This window comes from Physeter macrocephalus, chromosome 2, assembly GCF_002837175.3.
Source record: "Physeter macrocephalus isolate SW-GA chromosome 2, ASM283717v5, whole genome shotgun sequence".
Taxonomy (NCBI): Eukaryota; Metazoa; Chordata; class Mammalia; order Artiodactyla; family Physeteridae; genus Physeter; species Physeter macrocephalus.
In genome coordinates, this window is record NC_041215.1 from 120,731,643 (window position 1) to 120,754,294 (window position 22,652).

General features: G+C 59.4%; 1 protein-coding gene across 4 annotated transcripts in view; it reads left to right on the forward strand.

The window, feature by feature from the left end:
- The window catches only part of SPEG (striated muscle enriched protein kinase), a 51,130-nt gene that overhangs the window by 27,332 nt on the left and 1,146 nt on the right, over positions 1 to 22,652 (forward strand). For 2 of the 4 annotated variants that reach the window (XM_028481978.2, XM_028481996.2), the window contains exons 9-35: positions 1,954 to 2,073; positions 2,319 to 2,423; positions 3,001 to 3,207; positions 3,592 to 3,715; positions 3,830 to 4,005; positions 6,558 to 6,670; positions 7,019 to 7,187; positions 7,434 to 7,530; positions 7,632 to 7,832; positions 8,867 to 8,924; positions 9,514 to 9,591; positions 9,699 to 9,877; positions 10,402 to 10,428; positions 11,063 to 11,215; positions 11,397 to 11,439; positions 12,470 to 12,538; positions 12,784 to 14,740; positions 15,041 to 15,175; positions 17,908 to 18,024; positions 18,165 to 18,332; positions 18,426 to 18,548; positions 18,719 to 18,886; positions 18,995 to 19,610; positions 20,103 to 20,342; positions 20,430 to 20,653; positions 21,500 to 21,575; positions 21,828 to 22,015. In XM_028481978.2, coding sequence (XP_028337779.2) covers positions 1,954 to 2,073; positions 2,319 to 2,423; positions 3,001 to 3,207; positions 3,592 to 3,715; positions 3,830 to 4,005; positions 6,558 to 6,670; positions 7,019 to 7,187; positions 7,434 to 7,530; positions 7,632 to 7,832; positions 8,867 to 8,924; positions 9,514 to 9,591; positions 9,699 to 9,877; positions 10,402 to 10,428; positions 11,063 to 11,215; positions 11,397 to 11,439; positions 12,470 to 12,538; positions 12,784 to 14,740; positions 15,041 to 15,175; positions 17,908 to 18,024; positions 18,165 to 18,332; positions 18,426 to 18,548; positions 18,719 to 18,886; positions 18,995 to 19,610; positions 20,103 to 20,342; positions 20,430 to 20,653; positions 21,500 to 21,575; positions 21,828 to 21,981 — 5,897 coding nt within the window. In that variant the 3' untranslated portion in view covers positions 21,982 to 22,015. Of the gene's footprint in view, positions 1 to 1,953; positions 2,074 to 2,318; positions 2,424 to 3,000; positions 3,208 to 3,591; positions 3,716 to 3,829; positions 4,006 to 6,557; positions 6,671 to 7,018; positions 7,188 to 7,433; positions 7,531 to 7,631; positions 7,833 to 8,866; positions 8,925 to 9,513; positions 9,592 to 9,698; positions 9,878 to 10,401; positions 10,429 to 11,062; positions 11,216 to 11,396; positions 11,440 to 12,469; positions 12,539 to 12,783; positions 14,741 to 15,040; positions 15,176 to 17,907; positions 18,025 to 18,164; positions 18,333 to 18,425; positions 18,549 to 18,718; positions 18,887 to 18,994; positions 19,611 to 20,102; positions 20,343 to 20,429; positions 20,654 to 21,499; positions 21,576 to 21,827; positions 22,016 to 22,652 lie in introns of those variants that run through there. The other 2 variants (XM_055090117.1, XM_055090109.1) reach the window with 2 other exon arrangements.

A 22,652-nucleotide genomic window follows, 5' to 3' on the forward strand; every position in this document is an offset into this window, starting at 1 on the left:
ATAAAGTGACGCTGCTCACGCCCCCCCTTGAGAAGTTCCAGTGAAAAGCCTGATGTGGGTCGTGTGTGGCATCAAGAAGATGCTTGCTTGGTCCAGGGCTGTTCAGTAGTAAATAAAGAAGACAGAGCAGGGAAAAATACTTTCTCACGGTGTATCTCAGTTCCATCCTTGAAGGAGTCTGAGTCTCGTGTGAGCGAGTCTACCTGTGCCTCATCAGACAGTGCCCCCCCCATGACCCATGGTGGGCTCCTCTTACGGCTGCCACGTGACAAAACTCCCCTCTCTTAAGCGCTTCCTGAGTGCCAGGCCCTGAGTGCTAAAGGCCCGACGTGATGATCTCACCTGCCTCACCACGGGCCTGTAAGGCAGGTACTATGACCCCTGGTTACAGATGGGGAAACTGAGGCTTACAGAGGGACAGGGGTTTACCCAAAGGCAGACAAATACCGTCTGACTTCCTGACCAGGACGTCCCCTGTCACCCGTGCCCCACTCTCCCCTCCCATCTCCAGTGTCACCACTGCGGCTCTGACCCTCCCCTCGGCCCCCTCTGCCACTGTCTTTGCTCAGGCTTCCTATCTCTCGATCTGCTCTGAGGCCCCCGGTGGGTGTCTCTCTCAGGATCTGAGCCGGCGCCTCTGCTTCTGTCTGTATCTGGGGTCAGTGGCAACCCTGGGCTTCTCTTCCTTTATAAATAGCGTCAGCACAGATGAATGAATGGGTGGGTGTTCCATGCAGAGATAACCGCTAAGAGAAGGGAGGGGTGTTTGGGGATGGCCCTGACGTCAAGGAAAGAAGACAGTGCAGATCTCTTCCCCTTCACGTCCCGCCAGGGATGGCCTCCTGACCGTCATTCAGGAAGCGCGGTGTAGGGAGAGGGCTTTGGAATCAGAGGGAACCAGGTTCAAGCCATGGCTTCATCATTTATTGGCCGTGTGACCTTGGGACAAGTTCGTTAATGTCTCTGACCTCACTGGTAAGACGAGGATACTTTTGCAGGGTTGCTGAAAGGATTATGGAGAAAAAATGTATGTCAAGTATCTGGCATGGGCTGGGTACAATGCAAACAACTCTTACTGTAATTTATAATCTAATGTATTTGCACTTACTGCATGTGAGGCATCCAGTTCTGGGCCTGGCAGGACATACAAACTCTGTCATTAAGGAGCTTACAGGAGGCTTGACGTGTGCAAGAAAAGAGGAAGGACCACCCAAAGCATCGTGGGCTGGGCGCTGGAGGTCCCGGGGAGGGAGTCAGAGATGGAGGTGCAGAGGGGACCAGGGGCGTGGAGAGGAGTTCCCAGGGCTGACACTCACTTGAACTGCATCTTGAAGGAGAAAGAGGCCTTAGGTAAGAGAAGAACGGTCCAGAAGGGAGGAATTTTGTGAGCAAAGGCCTGGAGAAGGAACTCATGTGGCTTGTTCAGGGACCTGATGGTGAGTCAGGGTCAGGACGTGTAGGAATAGCAGGAGACGAGGCTGGACGGGAGTTTGGGCTGAGGGCTTTGGAGGCCACCCGGTTAGCAGTAGGTGCCATTAAGGTCCCCAGATCGAGAGATCACATGCGATGCTGCTGGTGGGGTGTGGACCGCACGCGTGGAGGCTTTCATGGGCTCTGAGCTGGAGATGGGACCGGCAGTGGCTGTGAGGATGGAGAAGAGGGGGCTCTCCAGGGCAGGAACCCACAGAGAGTGAACTGGCGTGGGAGGAAGATGAGAAGTGGCTGGGCCTGTAGTGCTGGAGGGACCGGCAAGAGGTGCAGGGCTACAGGTGTGCACTTGGTAGCCTGGACCTAGAGTGTGCTGCATGATGGACACCCATCTTGTGTCTGCCCCACCCTTCCCTTCCACCTGTAGCGGGTGGGGGTGAAGAGCCAGGCCTGGGTGGCATGGGCCTACCCTCCAAAGTATCCTCCTAGCTCAGACACAGTATCACTGTCCCACCCCACCCACAGACCGGGATGTCCATCGCCTGGTGTTCCCTACTGTGGGACCTCAGCATGCTGGCGTCTACAAGAGCGTCATTGCCAACAAACTGGGCAAAGCGGCCTGCTATGCCCACCTCTATGTCACAGGTGAGGCAGGTACCCTCCCCGTCAGCTGTGTGCACAGCCTAGCCTCTGGCCCACCCAGGGGCCTGGGTGAGGGCGGGGCCTCCACACCAGCTCCCTCCCCCTCGGTCCCCTGGGAAACCAGCTGGCCTTGCCTCTGCCCCTGTGGCTGTGCCCCCGGCCCCCAGCCCACTGCCTGGAGGCCTGGTGATCCTGTGGGGCCATTGAGCCCGAAAGGACCCAGCGGACGTCGGACCTGTGGCTTTCAGATGTGGTTCCAGGCCCCCCAGATGGTGCCCCACAGGTAGTGGCTGTGACCGGAAAGATGATCACGCTCGCATGGAACGCCCCCAGGAGTCTGGACATGGCCATCGGTGGGTCCCAGCCACACAGGGCTATGGGTGGGGGGCGGGAGCACTGAGGGGGGCCAGGAGAGGAGGGCAAGGCCCAGGGGGGCATACAGGTGCGGATAGGAGCGGACGGAGCACCGGGAGCCTGGCCAGGAGCGGCTCTGCGGGCCTCCTCCCCACGGTGGACAGAGCCCTGGCTCTGGGTCGGGAGAGGACAGAAAGGGGGGCTGCCACGTGCCCGTCTCTTCCCAGAGGGACTGGGTGCTTGGGCCGTGGTCCTGGGGAACCCCCGTTCCTTCCCTGTGCACGATCTCCTGCTCTGCGCCTCAGTATCCCTACCTCAGGTGGTAGCAAGGAATCGGGACTAAGTCAAGGTCCCTCCATGCCTGTAACTGGATCCCATGCCTGACACCTCGTGGGCTCTGAGCCTGGCCAGGCCTGTGGCTGGGCAGGAGCAGATAGGGGACGGGCAGAAGCGACAGGAGAAACTGAGGCAGGTTCTTGGAGCAGACTGATGATGAATCCCTGAGTCCCGCGCCAGCTGAACGGGGGCGGGGGGCACCCCAGCAAGGCCCGCCTCTAGCAGCTGCCTCCCCACCAGACCCGGACGCCCTGACCTACACTGTGCAGCACCAGGTGCTGGGCTCAGACCACTGGACAGCGCTGGTCACGGGCCTGCGGCAGCCTAGGTGGGCGGCCACCGGTCTGCGTAAGGGGGTCCAGCACGTCTTCCGCGTCCTCAGCACCACCATCAAAAGCAGCAGCAAGCCCTCGCCCCCCTCTGAGCCCGTGCAGCTGCTGGACCGCGGTGAGCCTGGTGTTCTGTGGGGCGGGGGCGAGAGCTACCGGGCCAGGGAACTGGGTGTCCACGGAGGAGGCTCCAGGGCTGGTGTGGACGTGCTAACTAGGGCGGGATTGGCGTGGCTGGGCGTGACCCCTACCTGTCAGAGTGCTTCCTTCTTACTGCTAAAAGCAGCACACGCAGTGGGCAAGGCTGAGGCTCTGGTGTCCAATCCCAGCTCTGCTGCTTGCTTCTGGCTGAGTTCCCTAGACAAGTCGCTAAACCTCTCTGAACCTCGGCTTCCTCGTCTGTAAAAATGGAGCTCGCATGGCGATTGGGAGGGTTCAAGGAGCAGTGGGTGCTGAGGATCTGGTGTCAAGCCCAGCATAGAGCCAGCCCTCCTGCTCCCAGGCCCACCCCTGGAGGAGGCGCCCGCCGTGCTGGACAAGCCAGACATCGTGTGTGTGGTGGAGGGACAGCCTGCCAGTGTCACCGTCACCTTCAATCACGTGGAGGCCCAGGTCGTCTGGAGGAGGTGGGGCCCACCTGGCATGCCCTACTCCTCACGTGAGGCAGTCCCACTCCAGCCGGCCAGGCCGACCTCCCCGGGGCTGGATCTCGGGTGACCTCCCTGTGCTGTGTCCCTTAGCTGCCGAGGGGCCCTCCTAGAGGCCCGGGCGGGTGTGTATGAGCTGAGCCAGCCAGACGATGACCAGTACTGTCTTCGGATCTGCCGGGTGGGCCGCCGGGACGTGGGGGCCCTCACTTGCACTGCCCACAACCGCCATGGCACACAGGCCTGCTCGGTCACACTGGAGCTGGCAGGTAGGTGACAGCTGCCTCCTTCCCTCCCCTCCCTCTGAGGCCCACACCCCCAGGTGAACACACCCACCTGCCAATCCTAGGTCTCCCCTCTCAGGCCTGTCCATCTAATGGCCATAATCATAGCAGTACTAGTAACAATAGCAGTACTAATAAGATACTTATTGAGCACCTAGTATGTGCCAGGCTCAGTGCTAAGTACCTTCCGTGTATCACCTCATTTAATATTTACATCAGCCCTGTGAGATGGAGGCAGTTATTATTGCCATTTTACAGATGGGGAAACTGAGGCCCAGAGAGTGTGCTAAAGTAACAGGCCCAAGGTCACACAACCTAATAAGTCAGGAGCTGGGATTCAAGCCTGGATGCCCTACTCCAAAGCCAGACGGTGTTCTTAGATCCTGTGTTAAACACAAGAGGAAATAGTACTTCAAATGACACAAACTGGGAGGAGGTGGGGGACCAAGTCAATTTAAAAAAGAAAAAGGCCCAAGTGAGGCATCTTATCCCCAGACTCCCAGCTCTGGGGATCCTGGCTGCTGCCCTTTCACACAAGCCTGTTTGACAGGGCCTTCCAACCTTTGCAGTGAGGACCCTTTTTATAATTTCTCCTTTCGAGATGTAGTCTCTCAGACTGTAACATGCATGAAGTAGTAATTATCTTGTTTTCCGGTTTGTTAATTAACTCTAGACATATGTAACTGCCACTCGGAACGTCAGATCAGCATGAGCTAAACAGTGTTACCTGCTGAGTAGCTAAGATTCCAACCAACTGCAAAGAAAGTGACATTTTAGTTAGCACAGGCCATCTTACCATGGGGTAAATGTACCTTTTCTAGTGCTTTAAAAAAAATTGTTGAAGTTCACTTGAAACCTTCTGATCCTTTGACCTTCATAGACTGACCTCTGTCACTGTCCCCATCCCCACTCCCAGCGGACCAGGGACCAGATTCCTAGAGGGCAGAGCAGGCAGCCTTAAAGTAGGAGAGAGGTGGCAGTAGGGTGTGTGAGGAGGAGATACGGGGACGCTACTGGCCCCACGGTAGATGGGGTACTGGTTTCCCTTTTACGTGTCTTCCCCTTTGCCCAGCTTCTCCCCACCTCACCCTGGTACTTCCTCCTCCGCCACCGCTTTGCTCCTTGGTTGTGTGTGTGTGTGTGTGTGTGTGTGTGTGTGTGTGTGTTTTGTTTTGTCAGCCGCACTACGTGGCTTGCGGGATCTTAGTTCCCCGACCAGGGGTTGACCCTGGGCTCCCCGCCCCGCCATGCAGTGGAAGCAAGGGGCTAACCACTGGACCACCAGGGAATTCCCAACTACTTTGCTCCTTGACAGTGCCATCTGCAGGACTCATCTTTCTTCCCAGATATAGGAGGAGCCCTGGGGTTTGGGGAGGCTCTGGACACTGAGAGCCCTGCAGCCAGCCAGGCTGGGACAGTGACTGAGGGAGACCGATTCCCAGCTGGTCAGGGCTAGAGAAGGCCTGGGGCTTGGATCCACACCCCCTCCTGCTGTGCCCCACCCCCTACCCCCCAGGTGGGTGGAATGTCCTCTTTCCTCCACACCTGCCCCGCTGATGCATCTTCCCCAGGATGACTTCCCCCTTTATCTGTATAAAGGTTGAGCTGTGTGCCTGTGGCCGGGTAGTGCTCCTTGCCCAGCACCCCTGCTTTTCCCTCAGGGCCTCTCTCTCCCACTCCCTTTAAAGCCCAGATCCTCAAACATTCTCAGAGGAGTGGGAGGGCACCAGGAAGTCATAGGCTTCTTCGAAAAGCACAAGCCCATTGGAATATGTATTTAATTCCATCATGAGAATTAGAAGCTGCTTTACCAGGAAATAACCCAACCACATGATATGTGCAGAGAATAAAATCAGTCACATGTGGGAGAACTAAACTGAGAATCGGTACCCGTGGATTCATCTTGCCATCTCCCAGATGGTTGAAGGTCCCTTAAATATTTAAATAAGATTCAGAGAGAAAACTTCAACACAGAGGCAATGCCCTCCATGAACTTGATTCAGGGTCACAGACTGAGCCGCCTGCAGGGCCCAGGACGGTTAGAGTTCGAGAAGCCCACGGTAGGACTGTGCTGAAGGGCCACCACCCACAGGGGGCAGTGTCGGCCACTCCTCGCCAGCCCATTAATGCAGTGAGGGAAGCAGGTCAGGACAGCCAGTCCTGATTTACCAAGAGAGGCAGGAAGTCCAGATTTCTTTTGTGTGTGAAAATCTCCTAATTTCAAAGCTGGCAAATGAATACTGAGAGCCAAACAAAGCAAGCCTGCACCCCCGGCTTGGGTTTTCTGAGATTCGGAGAACATCACGTTTGGATTTGCAGGGACAGCGTTTGGTCCAGGCCAGGAGCTCATGTTGCTGGGGGTAGAGTTTGAGAGCCCCAGGGTGGGCTGCTGGGGCTCGGGGTGGCGGGAGGGGGCGGGCGGGAAGGGTCCGGTGTTCCGCCTGAGCCAGTTGCTGAGGGAGGGCTTAGACAGGCAGGCCCCATGACCCCCATATTCTCTCCCCTCCCTCCCCCACCCTCACCCCTGTGTGTTTCAGAGGCCCCTCGGTTTGAGTCCATCATGGAGGACGTTGAGGTGGGAGCTGGAGAAACCGCTCGCTTCGCCGTGGTGGTTGAGGGGAAACCACTGCCGGACATCATGTGGTACAAGGTCAGAGGCTGATGAAGGCCTCCATGCCGTCCGAGCTGGGGCTGGGCAGGAGCCTGGGGGGAAGGGAGGAGTGATTTCCTGGGGGCGTGGGAGGGGTCAGGGGAGCCTGGACAGAGAGCAGAGCAGTTGCCAGAGGTGTGATAAGGAGGAGGATGTGGGACCCAGAGGTGCTGGTGACGCTGGGAAATAAGGGTGGAGCTGATCCTGGGTCTGAGCAAGGCCCCTAGGGCGGAGATAATGGTGGGCCCTAAGGTAGGGATGAGACTGGGTCTCTGGCCCGGAGGTAAAGCTGGGTCCCAGGTGGAGGGGAAGCCAGGCCTGCACTGAAGGTGACGGCCACCTCTGCAGGACGAGGTGCTGCTGACCGAGAGCAACCACGTGAGCTTCGTGTACGAGGAGAATGAGTGCTCCCTGGTGGTGCTCAGCGCGGGGTCCCAGGACGGAGGCGTCTACACCTGCACGGCCCGCAACCTGGCTGGCGAAGTCTCCTGCAAAGCAGAGTTGGCTGTGCACTCAGGTGGGCTGGAGTTCAAGAGGAGTAAGGCCAAGGGCTCACCCAGGAATCCCACGTGAGCGCCCTCCCACCAGGAATCACTCACGCGGCCCTTCACTCCAGACCACCACCTGCTCCAGCCCCAGCAGCGCTGCCTCAGGCGCCAACATTCTTGCTTCTCTTCCGTGTCTTCCACCTGCCCTCCCTGTCCCAGTCTCTGCCCTTGTTCCTTCTTGCCCTCTCCACCTAACACCAGGCATCTCTCCTCAGCTCAGACAGCTATGGAGGTGGAGGGGGTCAGGGAAGACGAGGAGCGGCGAGGAAGGAGACTCGGCGACTTCTATGACATCCACCAGGAGATCGGCAGGTGTGGGGCTAGGAGGGGGTGTGGTGTCCGGGGCCCAAGGGAGGCTGGGCCTGAGGCTCAGCAACGCCTGAGCCCTGTCCTCTCCCCGTGTCCTCACCCAGGGGTGCCTTCTCCTACCTGCGGCGTGTAGTGGAGCGAAACTCCGGCCTGGAGTTTGCAGCCAAGTTCATCCCCAGTCAGGCCAAGCCAAAGGCATCGGCGTGGCGAGAGGCCCGGCTGCTGGCCCAACTCCAGCATGACTGCATCCTCTACTTCCATGAGGCCTTCGAGAGGCGCCGGGGACTGGTCATTGTCACCGAGCTGTATCCTGGGACAGGCTGGGTGGGTGGGGGACACATGGCCTGAATGACTGGTCCTTGTAACAGCCAATTAGCAACACGTTTCACACTTTACAGAATGGTCCCATTGACAGCTGGGAGTTCTGAAGACATCTTATAAATACTTCACAGAGTGGAGTCCGGAGACTTGTGTGAAAAACATTTTTTAGCTTAAATTTACATAGCGCTTGATGTGTGCCTGGCAGTGTTCTAGGAGTTTTTCAGATATTAATCTATTTAATCATCACGTATGCTTATCTCTTGGGATTTTATTATCCTCATTTTATAGATGATGAAACTAAGGTATAGAGAAGTTAAGTAACTCACCCGAGGTCACACAGGTGGCAAAAGGCACGTGATTTTTATCATGAAATGCAGTACAGTATATCTGAACATTTGCAGTGACCCCATTAATACTTGGCTTTATTTGAGAGGCTCTTCTTATAAAGAATGGATTTTATCCTTTCATAAGAGCTATGGTTAAACAGAGTCACACTGAGGTAAGGATGCTGGATGGTTGGCTTGTCACTGCCACTAGAAGGGTGACCATGTCCTACATGCTAGCCTCCCAGTCTGTACTGTTCGAACCCAAACCTCAGTAAAATGACAAATTATTATGAGTCGTGGGCCTTCTGGGTCATTCTCAAATAGAGTCAAGGAGTTCCATCCACAGTCAACAAAATGCCGCTCTAACTTGATCCTTATAGATATTTCACAAGGTGGGTGAGAGGAGTCTTATCCCTATTTGACACCGGAGGGAACCTAGGCTCAGAAAGATTAGGTGACTTGCCTGAGATCCCCACAGCAAGTGAGAGTTCAAGCAGGGTTGTCCCATCTAAGCACCCAGATGACGGGGAAGAGGGAAGGTGCAGTTGCTCACTGGTAGCAGATGTGCTTTTCGGGGAAGGAGGACCCTGTGCTGAGCTGGGACCCGACTTGAGCTCTGGGGGTGGAGGGCACTGCCTAAGGCAGGCCCAGCACTTGGCACTGGTCACTGTTCTCCTTGATCCAGGACATAGCTGCACAGAGGAGCTGCTGGAGCGAATGGCCAGGAAACCCACCGTGTGTGAGTCTGAGGTGAGGGCAGTGGGTGGTAGGGGCCAGGTTGGGCACCAGTGTTCACCCACCTGAGCTCTGAGACCCGAGGGGTGCGTCCTGGGCATGCCATCTGTGCCCACGAATAGGCCAGGGGTGGTGGTGGAGAGCACTGTTAGGTAGGCAGCAAAGCCCCCTTCCCCCATCAGAGCAGACCCCCACGCTGGGACTTAAATTGTCTTCTGAACATTTCGGCACCCACCCTGGCCCCCAACTCTGTTGTTTCCCAGTATTCCTCACATAAAGGTTCCTCAAGCCTTACCCCAGAAGGAGCCCCATCTAGACTCTGTTCAGTCTCAATGCTGTCCTGCCACGTAGGGCTGTACAAGTTGTGCACTGCACAATTCTTTTTACTATCATGCAAATGGCGCCCTCCTGTAATGGTGCTGTGCCCAACTTGTGCAGCTGTATGTGGAAGCCCTGAATCTCAGTAACCCCAAACCTATGTTTCAGCCCTCTCCACCAGCCACCTGAAGGCCACTTCCCAAGCATGGCCTGGCTCCTTGCTACAACCCTGGTGGTGACCAAACATAATACCCCACCCCGGACTCTGGGCCTCCTGTTTCCACAGATCCGGGCCTACATGCGGCAGGTGCTAGAGGGAATATGCTACTTGCACAAGAACCGTGTGCTGCACCTGGACGTCAAGGTGAGATGCAGGTGTGGGGTGGGGAGCAGGCAGCACCCGTGGGGGCCAGGCACTGGGGTGTCCTCCCCGCTGCACTCAGCTCCCATGTCTTGCCTTGTGTCCTGCAGCCTGAGAACCTGCTGGTATGGGACGGTGTTGAGGGCGAGGAGCAGGTGAGGATCTGTGACTTCGGGAACGCTCAGGAGCTGACTCCGGGGGAGCCCCAGTACTGCCAATATGGCACACCCGAGTTCGTGGCACCCGAGGTTGTCAACCAGACCCCTGTCTCTGGGGTCACTGACATCTGGTAACGTTGGCATACTGGGCTGCTGGGACGGGCCAGGGCAGCTTCCCTCAGTGCCATGCTGAGGGCTCGCTCGGTGGCACAGAGGAGCTTTACTAAGCCCGGATGCCTACTGTGACAGTTGGCTGGTGGCATTGCTCACGGGGGTCTCCCGCCCATGTCACTACCTCCCCCTCACCCATTAGGGCTGACCCAATCACTCAAGGCCTCAGCCCTCACAATCCTGGGTGCTGGGCCTCCGCACCTACAGCCTCCTTGTCTCCCCCAGTGAGGCAGGCACGGTCTCTTGGTCCCCAGACTCCTCTGGGCTTCCTAGGCCGGCCCTGCCATGACCCTTGAGTCCTCCAGGCATGTCGGGATCTCTGGGTTCAGGGTCCTCCCCCAAGGAGGCAGCCCTGTGCCCATTTGTCCACGGCAGTGTTCACAGGGCGGACCTTTCCTCAGTAGATCAATGGTAGCAAGAGGACTGCTCACTTCCGGTGGGAGCTGGGCTGTCCTCTTACCCATCCACTCTCCTTTCCCCTCAGGCCCGTGGGTGTCGTCGCCTTCCTCTGGTAAGGACCCCTCTGCACTCAGGACCCCGTCTCCTAACAGTTTCGTAGCAGGCCCACCCCTAACGTTTGCAGAGCCTGGGGCAAGAGAGAAGTTGGGGGCCTGCAGCCTGCCTCTTCTCTTCCGCACCCTGGTTCCTTCCTGCACCGGGAGGGGCCTCACATGCGTGAATGTGGACACCCAGACTGAGTGTCCAAGCTCTGTCCGCCACCACACCCCTCCATAAGGGGTGGGCACACGTGGCGTGCTTGGGAGGCCAGTGCCGGCTCAGTGCCATTTAGGCAGGGAACTAGTCCAGAACGTGGACTCCAAAGGGAAGGCCCAGGCCCCGGGGGCATATCCCCTTGGCACAGGCTCCTCACCTCAGGGACAGGCCGCGGCTGGAGGAGGGCTGGAACAGGTCCTCTAGAGCACGGGCCTGGGATAAGGACCTGGTGGCCCAGGTCTCAAGGCAGTACTGCCTCCTTGCCCATTCAGGGGATCGAGTAGGGGCAGAACAGGCAAAAATCTGCAAGATTCTGCCCAGATTCACCAAGCCTCCGCCTGTCCCCGGCCCTGTGCTCCCACTGGCACCCCACTTTGTCTCATCGCAGCCCCGGGGCCCACCTCTCACTCCAGCCATCTCCACCCCTGCAGCCTGACGGGAATCTCTCCGTTTGTCGGGGAGAACGATCGGACAACACTGATGAACATCCGAAACTACAATGTGGCCTTCGAGGAGACCACGTTCCTAAGCCTGAGCAGGGAGGCCCGGGGCTTCCTCATCAAAGTGCTGGTGCAGGACCGGCTGTGAGTACGAGGCCCGAGGAGCCTCCCGCGTGCGGAGTCCCCTCACGCCGCCCCTACTCCTGCCCAAGCCTCCGCCCGTAGACAGTCAATCCCCCAACTCCTTAGAGGCCCCGTTTTCCCAAACATTTATTGAATGAATGAATGAATGATAAATCCCTTCTTAATCCTCTTTCCTTTGCAGGAGGCCTACCGCAGAGGAGACCCTAGAACATCCTTGGTTTAAAGTGAGTCTTGTCTTGCAAAATGGTGATAGAAGAGGTGGAAGGAGCGAGAACGTTATTAACAGCTCCATTTTATTGAGTCCCTAGTGTGTACAGTAACCATGATATGCATTTTATTTACATATGATCTGTTAGCCTGACAACAGCTCTACAAAGGAAGGTATTATCACTCCCCTTTTGCTGATAAAGAAACTGAGGCTCAGCTTGGGGTATCATGGACTCCAAGGCACAGGTCTGGACCCCCACCCCTCATCCTAGGGATGCACCTCAGTGTTCTCCCTGGCTCTCGAGACCAGCCCCAGTCCTCCTCACTCCTGTGGCTCGCCTCCATCCTGCCCTGGTCCCACACACTGTGCTTGGTGGGTGGCCTGGCTGTCTTGTCCTCTTGGTTTTGAACTCCCTATGGCAGAGTTCTCACTCATCTTCAAACCCCAGCACTGCAGGGCACAGCGCCAGGAAGAGGGAGGGGTTCAGCAAATGACCCAGAAAGAGCGACTGAACAAACCGTCCAGGGAGCATTGTGCTGGGTCAACAGAAGGCTGAGGTCATTCTGGTATCTGTCCTTGGAGTACAAGCCTGGTCTCTCAGATCAGAAATGAGCTCTGAAAAGGTGGCTGAGGGAAGCATCTGAGGTCTGGCCCCGCAAGGCTCCAGACAGATGTCTGGGGCACTGTCTCTGCATGGAGACAGATGGTGAGCTGGGGAGCAGGGTTCAAGCTGGGGGCCTGAGCACAGGCCTCCTAGGGCAGCCAGCGCACCAGGACAGGGCCTTGAGCCCTGGTGTAAGCTCTGAAGCCTAGGAGCCACCGATTTCCTGCCCCTCCGCTTAGGTTCAGGCAATTTGTCCACACGTGGGAACCTTGACTGTGGGAGTTATTGTGACAGATCCCCTGGGAAAGGGAGCCCCAGGAGCCCAGACTCGACACTGCTCTGTCTACTGTCCCCTCCTGTGGACGTTGTCTCTCCATTGCCAAACCTGGAAGGTTCGGGTTGACAGAGGACTTTCCCTCAGGCCCTCTTTCTTGGTTTACAGGCACAGGCAAGGGGCGCAGAGGTGAGCACGGATCACTTAAAGCTATTCCTCTCCCGGCGGAGATGGCAGGTGAGTTTGGCTGGGCCCTGCTCTGTGGCTTCATCTTCTCATTCTACAGCCTTCTCTCTCTAACCCTGCTTTTTCTATCAGGTGCCCTCACTTCTTTCTGCTCATCTGTCTTCATCCACCTTTTAATTCTCTCAGCTCCCACTTCCGCCTGCCGTAGGCCTTCTCCCCCGGGGATGAGGTGGGCCTGAGTGGGTCAGTTTGGCCCCGTGGGTCCCTCAGGTCTGACTCTAGTACCCTGTCTCCAGCGCTCCCAGATCAGCTACAAGTGCCACCTGGTGCTGCGCCCCATCCCTGAGCTGCTGCGGGCACCCCCGGAGCGGGTGTGGGTGGCCGTACCCAGAAGACCACCCCCTAGTGGAGGGCTGTCATCCTCCTCCGATTCTGAAGAGGAAGAGCTGGAGGAGCTGCCCTCAGTGCCCCGGCCACTGCAGCCTGAGTTCTCGGGCTCCCGGGTGTCCCTCACTGACATTCCCACTGAGGATGAGGCCCTGGGCGCCCCAGAGGCTGGGGCCGCCACCCCCATGGACTGGCAGGGTCAAGGAAAGGCTCCTTCTCAGGACCAGGAGGCCCCCAGCCCTCAGGTCCTCCCCTCCCCAGGCCAGGAGCCCAGCCCCCGGCGGGGAGAGCTCCGGAGGGGCAGCTCGGCTGAGAGCGCCCTGCCCCGGGCCGGGCCGAGGGAGCCGGGCCGGGGCCTGCACAAGGCAGCGTCTGTAGAGCTGCCGCAGCGTCGAAGCCCCAGCCCGGGGGCCACCCGCCTGACCCGAGGAGGCCTGGGTGAGGGCGAGTATGCCCAGAGGCTGCAGGCCCTGCGCCAGCGGCTGCTGCGGGGTGGCCCTGAGGATGGCAAGGTCAGCGGCCTAAGGGGCCCCCTGCTGGAGAGCCTGGGGGGCCGTGCCCGGGACCCCCGGCTGGCTCGGGCGGCCTCCAGCGAGGCAGCACCCCACCACCAGCACCCACCCGAGACCCGGGGCCTGCAGAAGAGCAGCAGCTTCTCGCAGGCTGAGGCGGAGCCCGGAGGCCGGCACCGCCGAGCTGGGGCGCCCCTCGAGATCCCCGTGGCCCGGTTCGGGGCCCGCAGGCTGCAGGAGTCTCCCTCCTTGTCCGCCCTCAGCGAGGCCCAGCTACCTAGCCCTGTGCGGCCCAGCGCCCCCAAGCCCAGTGTCCCTAAGGCTTCAGAACCTCCTGTCGCCACACCCAGTGATGCTGCACAGCCCTCGGCACCCCAGCCTGCCCGAGAGAAGGCCCCAGGGTCCATGCCAGAACCAGCCCCCAAGCCTACACAGCCCCCCCTCGCTCCCCAAACCCTAGCGCCCCCCCTCACACCCTATGCCCAGATCATGCAGTCGCTCCAGCTGTCAGGCCACGCGCAAGGCCCCCCGCAGGGCCCTGTCGCATCGCCGTCGGAGCCCCAGCCCCATCCGGCTGTGTTCGCCAGGGTGGCCTCCCCACCTCCGGGAGCCTCCGAGAAGCGCCTGCCTTCGGCCGGGGCTCCGCCAGGGCTAGCCGAGAAAGCCCGGGTCCCTACGGTGCCCCGCAGGCCAGGGAGCAGTCTCAGCAGCAGCATCGAGAACCTGGAGTCGGAGGCCGTGTTCGAAGCCAAGTTCAAGCGCAGCCGTGAGTCGCCCCTGTCGCGGGGGCTGCGGCTGCTGAGCCGCTCGCGCTCCGAGGAGCGCGGCCTCTTCCGCGGCGCGGAGGAGGAGGACGGCATGTACCGGCCCAGCCCGGCGGGAACGCCGCTGGAGCTGGTGCGACGGCCCGAGCGCTCCCGCTCCGTGCAGGACCTCAGGGCGGTCGGGGAGCCGGGCCTCGTCCGCCGCCTCTCGCTGTCGCTGTCCCAGCGCCTGCGGCGGACCCCACCCGCGCAGCGCCACCCGGCCTGGGAGGCCCGCGGTGGGGATGGGGAGAGCTCAGAGGGCGGCAGCTCGGCGCGGGGCTCCCCGGTACCGGCGATGCGCAGGAGGCTCAGCTCCACGCTGGAGCGGCTGTCGAGCCGCTTGCAGCGCAGCGGCAGCGGCGAGGACTCCGGGGGCGCGTCGGTCCGTAGCACGCCGCTCTTCAGCCGGCTGCGCAGGGCCACGTCCGAGGGCGAGAGCCTGCGGCGCCTGGGCCTCGCGCACAACCAGCTGGCCGCCCAGGCCGGCGCCACCACGCCTTCCGCGGAGTCCCTGGGCTCCGAGGCCAGCGCCACGTCGGGCTCCTCAGGTGAGGAGGGGCCCAGGGGGAGAGTGGAGGGCGAACGTGAGAACGAGTGTGTTTGGAGTGCGCGTGTGGTGCCGGGATGACAGGTGCGCTGGAGGGACGCTCTGGGAGAAGGAGAGGGCCGGGGACACCCACCGCAAAGAGCCTCAGGCGTTTCTGGAGGCCCTGAGGATGGAACTGGCAGGGCTGGGCTGACGCGAGGCCGAGGGGCAGAGGCTGGTGTGGGAACAGGCTAGGGTCGGGGCCAGAAGTTCTCTATTCTCTCGTACCGGCTGGGCAAGTGCTCATGGGCCTGGTTCTTAGCAGCTCCTGCAGAAAGCCGAAGCCGCCTGCGCTGGGGCCTCTCTCGGCTGCGGAAGGACAAGGGGTTGTCACAGCCAAACCTCTCTGGCAGCGTCCGGGAGAATTTGGGTCACCAGTATGTGCGCAGCGAGTCAGGTAATAGAGGCCTGCTCGGCGAGTAGACCCCTTTGAGCCGCCGGGAAGGTCGCAGCCGGGGGTGGGGGGGTGGGGGGGGAGATGGCCCACGTTGGGGGAGCCCTGGCAGCGGTGGAGGGAGCCTGGAGTCAGGAAACGACAACAACAACAATAAAAGCAGCAGCTGCCGTTAATTAGCAATGCCAAGCGTCCTATTAAGCACTTTACAAGCGTTGCCTCACTCAACCCTCCCACATTGCTTAGGAACTATTCTTGTCATCTCCCTGTCTTACAGGTGAGGGAACAGAGGCTTAGCCATGCTAAGTAGCTTGTCCAAGTCACAGAGCTGATAGTAAGTGGAGCAGCCAGAGGGCTGGACCGTATGACCTTCTGCAGTCAGAGCCCACAAGTCGCTTCGCGACATCATACTAATGCCTTTCTTTGGCCAGCCTCCTTCCCAGAAGGTCTCTGTCACTGGGTGTGGTACTGATGGAGCTCGGGATAGGGCTCCCTGCCTTTCAGCCCCCCTGCAGATGTGTGTATGCATGAACATGCTCCCAAAGACACCCTTTCTCTCCCAGCCTCGAGGCCCGCAGTCTGGACTGTGCCTCCAAACTTCCATTTCTCTGTAGCCCCAAACACCCGATCGCCCCTCCCTGTCCCCTCTGCCCCTACAGAAGGCACTTTGCACAGATAAGCAGCCTCCAGGGCTCTTTGCTGGGGGAAGGGACACCTGGGATATGCCCTGGTCCGTTTCTCTTGCCACTTGTCCTGGGGCTGCAGGGAGGGAGGTATTCTCCACCTGGGTCACCTCAGTCCTCTACCTGAAAGGGGGGGCTGTTGCTCAAGGACGACAAGCAAAGGTTCAGGAGGCCAGGGTTTCCAGACCAGCCTGCAGAAAGCAGCAGGCCCACCAAACCGGGCGGCGTGCAGGACCTTTATCAGTCACCATCTGTTCTTCTCCAGTTTCCGATAAAACTCCTCAGAACTGTCCCAGATGCACCTCAGCCAGGCTTGCTACTGGACACGTAACTGTGTCTCGCCTTGGCCAGGGGAGCCAGGGCATCTCACTCGAGGCAGTAGACGGTGGGGCTCTAGTGAGGGAACAGGAAGGAGGGAGGCCAGCTGGTGGGGGCAGTGGTGGAGAAGGAGGTGGGAGAGAGAGGGAAGCCAGCACTGAGGCCTGGGGATAGCTGATCCCTTCCCACCTGGGGCCTCCCTCCCACCTCCGTTTTGCTTGTGCAGCTGATTTCTTGCCGAGGCGAGGCCGTGTCCCCTTACTTCATCCTCTTCCCCCCTCCCTGCAGGAGGAAGGCCCCATGTCCACTTTACCAACTAGGGCTGGCCCCTGGGGAGATGGGGGTGGGACTGGCAGAGCTGGGCCAGGGTCACCTTTCACCTCTCCTCCTCGGCTCCCTCTCTCTCCCCCCAGCCAGTACCCTCACTTGGTCCGAAGGCAGCCCACTGACGAAACTATATTCACTTTATGTTATTGGAGCCTCAGTATGGGACCCCTCCTTGGGGAACACTGGGGTACAGTGGGAGAGGGGGCCGCTGCTGTCCTGATCATCCACTTCTGCAGATCCTCTTCGGCCCAGTTCATCCGTACCCTACTCCCTCCTGATTCCGCAGACAGGCAGCAGCTGGGGCTCCCAGGAGTATCTACCTCTCAGCTCTTTCTGCCCACATGAAAGAAATCCACCCCCACCCCCACCCCACCCCGCCATCCCTGGACCAGAATGGGATTTTTCTAAAAAGACGTTCCCAGGGAGCAGGAGTGCAAATCCTCATGGTCCTGAGGAGCCACAGTCCCGCAAAGATCTGGAGCAAAGACATTGGCCATCCGCAGCCCTCGTGGGCCCATTCACCAGCCAGCTGTGAAGCCAGCTTTGCTGAAACAGCCTCTTCCCATGGGGGTCTGTGCCTGGCTTCTCTACTGGGCATATTAACAAGATAATAATCACAACAACAATAGAAGCTAACATCTTTGAGCATTTATTATATGTTAGACATCTGCTAAGCGCTTTACATGCCTCTTTGAATTCTCATAACAATCCTCTGAGCTGGGTGTTATTATTTTCCTCAATTTACAGACATGGTCCAAGGTCATGCAGATATTGTCTCTTTCCCCTTCAGAAGCTCTCACCACTTAGCTGACCTGAGGGAGTGCGTAGAAGGTCTGGGACAGGCTCCCCAGAGCCCAGGGGGCATGAGGGATGGGGGGGACTGACACACACTTCCGGGGTCTGCCCCGGGTTTGCCTTGACTTCAGGTCTTTTGAGATCGCACATTTTGACCGAACAGTTGTTCACTCCTGGGAGTCTCAGCTCAGGTCACCAGCTCCTGTCACTTGCCCTACGGTGCCCCAGAAGTAATAGGTATTGCAGGAGCTTAACCATTGTAGTTTTTCAATATTTGTTTTTGTTTTATCTAATAAGTGCTTACAGAGCACGCACTTAGTGCCAGGCCCTGCTCAAAGTGACTTACAAACATACGAGGTAGCAGCTACCAAGCATCTTCAATAGTCAGTAGAAGATAATTCTACACATAGTGAGTGCCTGGGAAACTGATGCTTGCCCCAAAGGAGATTCTCAAAGGCAAGGCCTTCTGCTTCCCACCTCTGACTGGGAAGAGATGGCCTTTCAGTCTGCTCCCTGAAGGCAGCGCCAGCTCTCACATGCGTCCTCCCGTCGGTCAGCAGCGAGTGAGCCAGGCGCCCCGCAGACCCATGGCTGTCTTTGCTCTCCCTCCAGACTTCCCCCCGGTCTTCCACATCAAACTCAAGGACCAGGTGCTGCTGGAGGGAGAGGCAGCCACCCTGCTCTGCCTGCCAGCAGCCTGCCCTGCACCCCACATCTCCTGGATGAAAGGTGAGGAGACCGCTTCTCCCCCTCAGAGAGGGGTAGGCAAGTGGCCCCAAGGCCAGGGGATGTTCCGTGGGAAGTGGCAACCGGGGGTGCCCAGAGGGGGCTTCACTCAGCAGCCCCTCCTGCTCCTCCTTTGCCCCCAGACAAGCAGTCCCTGCGGTCAGAGCCCTCAGTGGTCATCGTGTCCTGCAAAGACGGCCGGCAGCTGCTGAGCATCCCCCGGGCAGGCAAGCGGCACGCCGGCCTCTACGAGTGCTCAGCCACCAACGTCCTGGGCAGCATCACCAGCTCCTGTACCGTGGCTGTGGCCCGTGAGCCCGGGGCAGGGACCAAGGGGCATGTGATGGGGGATGGGCCCTAAGCTAAGGCACAGCGGCTCACTGTGGCTCCCTTTCTCTTGCCAGGCATCCCAGGGAAGCTAGCTCCTCCCGAGGTGCCCCAGACCTACCAGGACACGGCGCTGGTGCTCTGGAAGCCCGGAGACAGCAGGGCACCTTGCACGTACACGCTGGAGCGGCGGGTAGACGGTGAGGGACCGGCAGGCTGGTGGTGCGGGGGGAGGGCGGGTGGAAGGCAGAGAAGCTGGGGAGACAGGTGCCTTCCCCGGGCTCAGGTCCCCAGGCTCCTCACAGATGGCACACTGGGAGCTTGGGCCACCCCTTCTGTGGCCTCAGCCCCTCCCCCATGCTGCCTGTAGGTGAGTCTTCCTGGCACCCCGTGAGCTCGGGCATCCCTGACTGTTACTACAACGTGACCCACCTACCAGTTGGCGTGACTGTGAGGTTCCGTGTGGCCTGCGCCAACCGTGCTGGGCAAGGGCCTTTCAGCGGCCCTTCTGACAAGGTCCTCGTCAGGGGCATGCGAGGTCAGTGGGACAGGGTGGGGGATGTCCAGAGAGGGCAGGGGACCCTGAGTCCAGGGTCCACCCCCTCCTTGGGGCGCCACGGTGATGATTTTCTCTGTCTCCACTTAGACACCTCAGCTCTGCCATCTGCTGCTCACAGAGACGCCCCTGTTACCTCAGGGCCAGCCAGGGCCCCGCCTCCTGACTCTCCTACCTCACTGGCCCCTTCACCGAGCCCCTCCCCAGCTCCTGCTGCCCCAGGCCCCCAGTCAGCCCTTCTCAGCCCCTCATCTTCCCCAGCACCCCCCAGCCAGGCCTTGTCCTCACTCAAGGCTGTGGGTCCACCACCCCAAACCCCCCCACGAAAGCACAGGGGCCTGCAGGCTGCCCAGCGAGTAGAAGCTACCCCACCCAGTGCCCAGGTCTCCCCGAGTGAGCCCAAGTCTTCCGTCCCCGACACTGGGACCCCGACCACAGCTTCCACCTCTCAAGGGGTGAAAACAGCATCTTCCTCAACTCCCCTGTACATGGTGACCTCCTTTGTGTCTGCACCACCAGCCCCCGAGCCCCCAGCCCCCGAGCCCCCTCCTGAGACCACCAAGGTGACTGTGCAGAGCCTCAGCCTGGCCAAGGACGGGGTCGGCTCCCCTGGGGGTGGCCCCCCCAGTGCTCCCGGGCCAGAGGGCACCACTCTTCGAAAGGGCCCCCCTCAGAAACCCTACACCTTCCTGGAGGAGAAGGCCAGGCAAGCAGGGCCAGGGCTGGGGAAGGGAAGGAGGACAGAGGCGGGGAGCGTGTGGAACTTTGGCAACACGGGGATTTGGAGAGAAGACCAGCCTGCTGGGGCCTGGGGAGGGGGCAGGGAGCCGGGCGACGGGACGAGGTCTGGGTCCTTAGCATGATTAAGTTCAGATTTTCTCTGTGCCAGGCCCCATGCTAAGCGCTTTGGCCATATGATCTCATTTAATATTCACAACTGAGAGGGAGACACTGCATTATTCCATTCCACAGATGGGAACACTGAGGTTGCAGAGGTTATGGGATTTGCCTGAGGTACTGAGCCAGTTAGTGGCAGAGCTGGGGCTCAAACCCAGGTTCCTGGGATTGAACTCCAGAGCCCACCCTGGGAACCACAGCATTCTTGCCCCCAGAAGTCGCTGCTGCTCCCTGCTCGGCCCGCAGAATGCAAGTGTTCCCCTCTCTCCTCTGAGCCTATGATATCCCCCCCAACACACAGGGGCCGCTTTGGTGTAGTGCGCGCCTGCCGGGAGAATGCCACCGGGCGAATGTTCGTGGCCAAGATCGTGCCCTATGTGGCCGAGGGCAAGCGGCGGGTCCTGCAGGAGTACGAGGTGCTGCGGACGCTGCACCACGAGCGGCTCATGTCCCTGCACGAGGCCTACATCACCCCACGTTACCTCGTGCTCATCGCTGAGAGCTGCGGCAACCGGGAACTCCTCTGTGGGCTCAGTGACAGGTAGCTGGGCATTCTGGGGGAGGAGGAAGCAAGGATGGGGGGAGCTGAGCTGGGATATCACCTGACCCACCCCCGCCATCCCTCTAGGTTCCGGTATTCAGAGGACGACGTGGCCACCTACATGGTGCAGCTGCTACAAGGCCTGGACTATCTCCATGGCCGCCACGTGCTGCATCTGGACATCAAGCCAGACAACCTGCTCCTGGCCCCTGACAACGCCCTTAAGATCGTGGACTTTGGCAGCGCCCAACCCTACAACCCCCAGGCTCTGCGGCCCCTTGGCCACCGCACGGGCACGCTGGAGTTCATGGGTGAGGGCATCATGCCAGCTGGGGGGGAGGTGGGGTACTGCCAAAGGGGCAGCAGCCAGGGCTCACCCCACTTCACTCACATGTGTGCCATTTATTGAGTGCTTACTGTATGCAAGCCATGAATTAAGTCCTTTCCATGGATTTTTTTCAGTTTCTCTTTATAATGGCCCTGGAGATTGGCATAATATTACCCCTATTTTGCAGATGAGGAAACAGAGGCGCCGTGAAGTATTTGTTCAATATCAGACAGTTACAAATGGTAGCGCCAGGACTTGATAAAGCTAGAAAGACAGGAGAATCAATTATTAATTTATGTAAAAAAGGGAAGCCAGCTACCATTTAGCTACCTGCTAAATACTTTCTGTTCGTCATCTCCATTCCTTAGAGTAATTCTGCAAGCCACACTTTACAGATGAGAAGATGGAGAGCCAGACAGGTTTTGTACATTGCCCAGGGTCCTGTCGCTAGAAGGGGCAGGCTGGGATTAGAGCCAGCCGGGCTGATTTCAAAGGTGCCTAATCTTGGTGTGGGCCACACCCTTTGTGAATGGGCGCCCACCTTGGGAGCTGATCCAGGAGAGCTTGTGACCCTGGTTCTTAGCTCCTCTGCAGTTCTGGGGACCGCCCACCATTCAGTGCCTGGGCTGATTGCTCAGGTGCCCCACATCTCCCCTGGGGGCCGCTCTGCCTGCTGGCATCCAGGGCCTGCTGCTCTGGTTGTACCCATGGTCTGGTGACCTGGGCACTGTCCTGCTCCTCAAGCCCCCAGGGGCCTCCTCTGCCTCTCCCTGGTCCCTTGCCACCGGGAAGGTGGTCCTTGCCAACTTGGCCTCTTGTCTCCTGTCAGCTCCTGAGATGGTAAAGGGAGACCCCATCGGCTCTGCCACGGACATCTGGGGAGCGGGTGTGCTCACTTACATCATGTGAGTGCCCCCAGGACCCACCCTCTGCCTGTACCCTCCCCGCCTCGCCTCCCCAGCCACACATGCATGGGCACTCTCGTGCACACACACACACACGCGCGCGCGCACACACGCACACACACACACGAGTACCCAGGTGCGGTAGCCTTGTCCCCGAGCGCTGTGCCCCTAAGAACCTCCACACTAACGTCCCCCTGGACCTGTGAGTTGACCCTCAGTCTGCATCTGTCAACTGAACTGTCTCCTCCACAGGCTCAGTGGACGCTCCCCGTTCTATCAGCCAGACCCCCAGGAAACGGAGGCTCGCATTGTGGGGGGCCGCTTTGATGCCTTCCAGCTGTACCCCAACACGTCCCAGAGCGCCACCCTTTTCTTGCGAAAGGTCCTCTCAGTACATCCCTGGTGAGTGGGTTCCACACCTGCCAACCTCCCAGCATTGCCTGCCTCTGGCCTCAGACTGCCCTGGCCCAACACACGCGCGCGCGCGCGCGCGCACACACACGCGCACACACACACACACGAGTACCCAGGTGCGGTAGCCTTGTCCCCGAGCGCTGTGCCCCTAAGAACCTCCACACTAACGTCCCCCTGGACCTGTGAGTTGACCCTCAGTCTGCATCTGTCAACTGAACTGTCTCCTCCACAGGCTCAGTGGACGCTCCCCGTTCTATCAGCCAGACCCCCAGGAAACGGAGGCTCGCATTGTGGGGGGCCGCTTTGATGCCTTCCAGCTGTACCCCAACACGTCCCAGAGCGCCACCCTTTTCTTGCGAAAGGTCCTCTCAGTACATCCCTGGTGAGTGGGTTCCACACCTGCCAACCTCCCAGCATTGCCCGCCTCTGGCCTCAGACTGCCCTGGCCCAGCCCATGCCTAAGCCCCCAACTCCTCCCCCGCCCCAGTAATACACTGCTGCCGCTACTACTACTACTTCTCCTACTCCTGCTCCTCCTACGTGGCTGCACTACCACCATTTAAAGCCCATAACAGCCCTATGACGTAGGCAGAATCACTGTCCCCATTTCAGAGACTGGGAAACTGAGTCCCAGAGTTGTCTAAGCTCACTCACTAGGGGCCA